Source organism: Aptenodytes forsteri, unplaced genomic scaffold, assembly GCF_000699145.1.
Source record: "Aptenodytes forsteri isolate BGI_AS27 unplaced genomic scaffold, ASM69914v1 Scaffold271, whole genome shotgun sequence".
NCBI lineage: Eukaryota > Metazoa > Chordata > Aves > Sphenisciformes > Spheniscidae > Aptenodytes > Aptenodytes forsteri.
This window is the reverse complement of record NW_008794602.1, coordinates 625,726-632,777: the sequence shown is the minus strand read 5'-3', so window position 1 is coordinate 632,777 and position 7,052 is coordinate 625,726. Positions and strand designations below refer to the sequence as shown.

Genomic DNA, 7,052 nt, shown 5'->3' with positions numbered 1-7,052 from the left:
GCGACTGCTGCCACACGAAAGGAGCGAGGGCTGCCAGGTGTGGCTGGGGGCCGCCCCCCCCTCTGATCCCCCCCCCCCCCCCGCCCCCCCAGGGGGGGGGGGGGCCCCCCCCCCCCCCCCGCCGGCCTGCCCGAGCCGCGTCACCCTCCGAGCCAGGGCTCCCATCTCCCACGGACAGAGGCCAACGCCATTTGCAACCCACAGGCAAACTGCTGCCTCTGCATTTGACCGCCTGGAATCCAGCCTTCGCTCTCACAGGTGAAGACAGTGACAAAGCCCGCGGGGATGGACTTACCGGTGGGGACAGACTTACCGCTTGGGAACATGATCAACGCCAGCTGGATGAGCCGGGCGGCTCTCTCCCGGGCTTGGCTTAGCTCCAGCTCGGAGCGCTCCTCCTGCTGGCTCAGGAAGAAATAGGCCAGCGGCACCGAGAAGGCAAAATTGGGCAGCTGGGACAAATTCCGGTGACTCTGCAGGATCAGAGAGACAGATTTACCGAGAAATGACGCTATGCAGAACGATCTCGATGTGGCTGGGCTGTACACAGGGTGGAGTTTCTCGCTTGCCGGATTAAGCTACTTTCCGGCCGCTGGCTTGGTGCCCCCCCGCAACTGAGTAAGCAATTCTGAGTTCTTACAATTGCTTGCAGGGTACCAGGACTACAAGAACAAACACCCCAAGCCTTTATGGGTCGTTCCGATGATTTTGGGAACAAAAAAAATTTTCCTTTCCTAAGCCGGTAAGGAAAACCTCACGCTCTGTGGCCCAGCCGCCCCCCCCCAGCCCAGCCCAGGTGGGGAGAGCGCCCCAGGAACCAGCTCTCCCCCTCTCTGCCTCCCCTCTCGCCAGGGGCGGCCTGTTGCCAATTCACCTCCCACTCCTGGAACATGCGGGTCAGGAAGGTGTATTCTCTAGCTCGGAGGGACAGAAAATCGATCAGCAGCAGCACACACAGCGGGTCGTTCTCTGGATCAAGGCTTCAGAGGGAGGCGAGCACAAGGGGAGGAAACAAAGTCAGTGTCAGAAAAGCTGAAGTAGCTGTCCTCATTTCTAAGTCAGACAAGACCTTCCCGCTGGCATCCAGAGAGCTTCCGTGACTCAGCAAGCGGAGCTAACGGGAAGGCGATCGTTCCTGCACGGCCAGGGCGACGGTGCAACGCCCTGCCCAGTCTGCGTCCCTGCAGAAGGGTGACGGCCCCCCCCCCGCCACCACCCAGGAGGATTGATAGCCGCAAACCGACCAGGCTGAAGCCACCGCTGCGCATCTGCCAGGCCCGCAGCTCAGCAGTCGAGAGCAAGGGCCACCCAGGTCCCATCTGTTCAAGCCTCCTCCTCAACAATCGCCTCTCTCCAAAGCAGCAGCGCCACAGATAAGAGCACGTGCTCAAAGCTAACCCGCGACACCGCACCTCTAAGGAGTGGAACCAAGCCCTCGCTGAGCCTGGGAGCAGCAGTACACCTCTGGGGTTTTTGTCCCGCCCGGGTTAGGTTCGGTGCGTTGTTCGAAGTGTGGTCCCCCAAGCCTGAGACGCCCCATCCCGCAGGGAACGGAGCGCAGCCCTCGGCGGGGGCACCTACCTCAGAATCAGCTTGCAGAACTCCAGGGCTGTCGGGCCCCAGCCTCTCTTCTCCAGGAACATCAGGTGCTTGAAGAGAGCCAGGAAGAAAGCCCTGCGTGGGGAACAGGAGCAGGTTTTAAGAAGCCAGATTTGGAGAGAAGCACCTCGTGCCACCCAAGAACGGGGACCCGCGGTCAGCCCCAGCTCCTCGGCCCCCCCAGCATCAGCGCCGCAGTGCAGCCAGCGGGGTCCAGGGAACCCAGCCTGGTGCAGTACGGGGTGCCACAGACCCCTCACCACCCCATCTCTCTCTCTCTCTCTCTTTTTTTTTTTAAATTTCTTTGTGCAAGCATAGGGACAGCAAACCCGTGGCCTGCTCCATCCCGGCTCCCCGAGGCCCCACGGCCTTGTGCTCTCGCAGACTGGCCGACAACTCAGGACAGGAGGAACAAGTAAATCTCCGGAGCCTGCATCCTGCCTTGCCCCAGCCCGCCCAGCCGCGCGGGGACAGTGACGCGGAGCGCGCGCGACGCGTACAGGGGGAGGACGAACACCCAAATCGGGCGAGATACAGATCGCAGCGTTCAGGTCACAAGACGGCACCAAGCCCGTCAGCGAGCAGGTACTGGAAATCTGAGCAACCTCCAGGTACAGCAGTTTGGGAGGGATGACTTGGGTCAGCTGACTGGAAAATTCCCAGAATAAAGTCACCTTTCCCCGCAGCTGCAGAGCTGTCATTACATAAAGAGCCGGGCCGGGAGCAGCGCGAGTGCCGGGGACGAAGGCCGGGCAGGCAGCGCACAAGTGACCAAGCACAGCCGTAAACACGCAGCGAGTACTTTGTGACAAAAATAAGCGCCATTCTGGGGTAAGGGGCACTAATTGCATGAGGAGGACGTGACGGGGAGGAGCCGGCGCTGCTCCAGTAAGAAATCCCTTGGGAAAGAGGACGCTTTGCAAGGAAACCTCAGTGCAAGTGACCCAGCAGAGCAAGAGCTGCCGGCACCCCAGCACCCATCTCAGGAGCCCCGAGCTGCTGCCTTGCCAAGGGACACCGCCATCGACCGCCGAGCGGCAGAGCTTGTTCTGACAGAAAGGGACATTCAAGGTGTCGTGTCCCCCCCCGACAGCGCGGATGACGCAGCAGACGTTGTGAATCTGGGTCTCCGCGTCCAAAGTAGGCCAGGGCACGCCACGACGGCTCTCCGGCAGACGCGGGGCAGGCAGGCGTGCCGCCTACCTGTTCTCCGGCCGCCGGTAGTCCAGCCTGCAGGTCCCACTGGTGAGACTGAAGACGGGGTGGAAGGCGCACTCCAGGCTGTACAGCGCCCGCTCTGCGGACAGCAAGGACAGCGTCAGAGCACGCCACCGCCCCGGCACGCCACGCGGCCCCACTGCTCACAAAATGGCAGTCGATTTGGCCCAGAAGACACCGATAATTGAGAGCTCTGGCACCCATGAAGTAAGCTTGCTCACACCCTAGCAAGGCACAAAAGCTGCTTCAGCGTATGCGGTCACAGCAGATACCCAGGCAAGCGAGCCCTGTTCCCGTCTGCGGGCGTTAGATCACGCTCTGGTTGGGAAAAGTAACTCTTCTGGAGGAGGTCTGGGATTGAGGCTGGTACAGCTGCCTCTGCCGCAACTATCTTCACGTAGGGAAGCCAAAGATCCCGTCCTCACTTCGCCTCCGGCCCCTCCTATCATGCTGGAGAGCACATGCCCCGGTTACCAAACAGCACGTCGGAGGCCCGAGAGTGCAGCGCGGCAGTTCGAGGGGCGGCCATCCCAGGATGCCTCCTGCCCCCACACGGCCTGCGGTGCCCCGAGGAGCAGAGCCCGACATGCTGACCTGCGAGATGCTGGTCAGAGGAAGGCAAGGCAGGCTGGCCCGGAGGGTCGGGCACGCTCCCCGCAGATGGGGTAGGCTTCCTGGAGGGTCCCTTGCACTGCTGTATCTCGGAGCTACTAAATCAGACCCTCCTCCTGCAAGGGACGTCCTGCAGGTGGGACCCCCCCCCATGCCCAGGCAATCCCCCCATTCATTTTGAAGGTGAACACTGATGTGCTTTGCCCCAGACGAGCACGTCCGGCTCTATTTAAAAGCCTCCAGCGAAAGCTGCCGGTCTGCAGGACGACGTAAGGCAGAGCGCTCGCAGTCACAGAGCCAAACCAACCCTTCTGGTTTGCCACTTCTCTGTTGAAACGAAACCAAAACTGAACCAAAAGCCCTTGATTGCCAATTCACAGCAACCCTTCAGCCGAGACTTTCAGCAGGGACTTGCTTGGCACTAGGAACGCGCGCGTGTCTGCAGACCGATGCCCCGGCACTACCTCTCCCTCCCCGTGCCGTACGTATTGGCAGCTGGTGACAAGCCTCGCCTCCGCAGCACAACGCCGCGCTGCCCTGCAGACCCTGCCGGGGACTCAGCCAGGCTGGAGCTTTCCACATCCACCCTCGGCAAGCTCTCACCCACTCGGGCTAGCCGAGAGGGGCCGATCACCTTTGCTGCCGCCCCTTCCCCAGCGGCAGGCTGAGCTGGCAGAAGGCGAAACTGCGACAGTGAGTAGCAGCAGCTCCCACCCCACCTCACCTGCGGACATCTGCTCCTCACCTCAGCTCTTACCTATGAGATCACGGGCCATCTCCTGATCCTCCTGCATTCGGCAGACGTCGCTGAGCTGCAGAAGGGAGTCCACGTGGTAGGGGTTCATCTGAAGCAGCAGCTACAGAAGAGCATGAGCTTGATTACACAGTGGCACAAATCACGGGTTTCTCGTGCGCTCTGCCTACGAGGCAAGCTCTGCAAGCGTGGCGGGGAGGCACACGCCCCGACACCGCGCCTGAGGGAGAGGGGCTGTCCTTGCCCCTGAAGGTGAAGAAATCCTGTCCGGCACCATCAGAGCGCCACTGCTCAGACTGGAGTGCAAGGCTGGGGACACACCTCACATGAAAGGCTAAAACTAGGGGTTAAAAGAACCCAAGAATGGTCATGCTAGGTCAGAGTAGAGGTCCACCTTGCCCTGTCTCCAAAAGCAGATGCCTGGGAAAGAGGGCGCGAAGCTGGGCACACACGATGACTCCCAGCACGCTCTAAGCTGCCAACCTTTAGGGGTTCAGGGACCCCCACTGTCAAAGATGCCATCGATATTAATGGCGTCTCCTCCCTTGAATTTGTTCACTTACTGACCCGGGGACCTTTCCAGCACCCCAGCTCTGCGACACAGAAAGCCACCGCTTAAGCACACAACGCAAAGAACTTCCTTTTGATCCCAACCTGCCAGCTTCATCCCCGCCTCGGAAGGGACGGCAGGGAGATCTCTCCCCGCCCTGCGCAGGATCCGAGCCCTCGATCGCAGCTTCCCCCAGGCACCTCCCTCCCAGCCGACCCGGCTTTTCCAGCGCTGAGGCCATGCCAGGCCTTTGATCATCTTCGCCGTCCTCCTCGGAATCGCTCCCAGCTCCGCCATATCCTTTTGAAGGTGAGGGCCCTCACCTGCACGCAACGCTCAAGATGCAGGCAGCAGGCATAATTACCTGTTTGTTTTATTCTCTATCCCTTAGCAATCCTGAGCATTTGATCAGGGCTTTTGCTTCCTCTGGGTACCGAGAGGACATTTTGACACATCTATTACAACCCCAGGATCCAGCTCCTGAATGGTAATGGATTAAAAGTATTTTTTTCCAGGCTTCAGAAGTTTAACCGCACCTCAAAAACCTCTGCGTTCACTAATTATATTACAAAAGGGCTACTTTTTCCAAGTACCTAAAACTCAGTTTCAATATGAAAATACTGAAGCTACTTCAAATCGCCTCACAGTTTAGTTTTGGGATTCTCCCCCCACCCCAACAGAAAAAATACAGCTTCAAAAGCTCCAGAAGTCGTACATCTGCAGGGTGCTGGCCAGCGTGGCCACCTACAGCACGAAGCCTTGATGTTCTAGGCTGCCCCGGCCCAGCGCCTTTGCCTTGGTGCCACTCGCCCAACGTCTCACCCCTTCCTTGCTTGCTCTTAAGTTCCTTTCTAGTTCTCATTTTTGGAAGAGATGGAGCACCTAGGGTCACTGGGATGGGAGAAAGTGCTCTTCACGCACTTACAACTTCACCGGCAAGACCCTTTTAACCTACTAGCGAGAGCAGAAAACACACTCACTGAGCAGGACCCCCCAAAAAATCGTGTTTTGCATGCTGAAATCACGGCAGCAAGGCAGATCCGGGCTCCAGCTATGTGAGACCGTGGCCGTCACCGATAAACTGGTCGGGGGTTTGAAGTACTTCTGGCACGGGCGAACCCCCGTCTGTGAGATTTTACCCTCAACATAAAATGGACGGGCTAACGCTGCAGGAGCGTCTTCAAACGTAGCCAGACCCACTTAACAGGGACAGAGCATAAAGACTAAAATGTACCACGGAAGACCCGTCCTGCTCTGCGCAGCCCTGCGAGGCCGCGTTTGAGCTGTCCTTAGGACGCCGGCTCTCAGGATGATCGCTGCGGCACAGGAACCACCTCGCATCATTGAACGCGAATCCCGCGGTCCAGCCAGCAGGCAGAACTGACGAGCTGGAGAGAGCAGCGGCCACGAGCAGAGGGTGGGAAAGTAGAAGGAAGTAAACTTTATTTAGCGGACAATGGCCTCTTTAAGAAACTTCTCCAGGGCATGTATCCGAGCTCACGTGGCCAGGAATTTCAGAGCAAAAATACCTCAATTATGGTTCAGTAGGGTGCAGAGCAATTTCACTGTTGCTTATCACTACAAACTATAAACGTTACCATACAGTTTAATGAGCTTGGACATACATGAAGAACTTTCCACACAAAGACTGTTTTGCTGAAATACCAAGAAAAGATACATTTTTCATCCATGCAAGAGTTTATAAATAGAACAGCTGTTAGTTTAGATTCCCATCTAAAGATCGGTTTATACAATATTTTCCCCTTTCCCAGCTGAAGAGCCGAGACAAGGGAAGCTTTATTCCTACCCTTTCAGCCAAACGGTCAGTTCCTGCGGGCTCCTCTTCCAGATGGCTACCTGGCACGCTCTCGGGCAGAGCCACCGAGGCTCGGCCAGCGGCCACCGGCCCTCATTTGCACCAAAGCGGTCACTTATCTTACGAATAAGGTGAAAGCAGAGCTCAGCAAGCAACGCTGCCTCACCCCACGCAGAGGAGGCACAGGGCTCTACTGCTCAAAACGAGCCTGGCAAAAAAAGCAGCGCTGGGACGCATCAGCCCACCTCCCCTGCCAGGGAAAGGGGCTGCGGGATCACGGGAGGTAAAGCACGGGCAACCCAATTTCACAACGTACCACAATGTTGTTGGGGTCCATGGACTCTACGGCGTCCAGGAACTTGAACTGCACTTGCTGGTACTCGCGATGGTGCTCAAACGTGAAGTACTGCACTCCCCTCCTGGTGTCCACCAGCTGCATGGCAATACCTAGAGGGGGCACGGGAGACGTGGGTACCGCTGCTGCCAGCCTGCGCGCACAGCGG

General features: G+C 58.3%; 1 protein-coding gene across 1 annotated transcript in view; it reads right to left on the bottom strand.

Annotated features, from left to right (window-relative positions):
• Positions 1–7,052, bottom strand: part of TCF25 (transcription factor 25) — a 20,533-nt gene that overhangs the window by 4,702 nt on the left and 8,779 nt on the right. Inside the window, exons 7-12 of the mRNA XM_009273095.1 lie at positions 6,866–6,996; positions 4,187–4,286; positions 2,803–2,896; positions 1,582–1,674; positions 875–980; positions 314–473 (exon numbers count right to left, since the gene is read on the bottom strand). Coding sequence (XP_009271370.1) covers positions 314–473; positions 875–980; positions 1,582–1,674; positions 2,803–2,896; positions 4,187–4,286; positions 6,866–6,996 — 684 coding nt within the window. The remainder of the gene's footprint in view (positions 1–313; positions 474–874; positions 981–1,581; positions 1,675–2,802; positions 2,897–4,186; positions 4,287–6,865; positions 6,997–7,052) is intronic.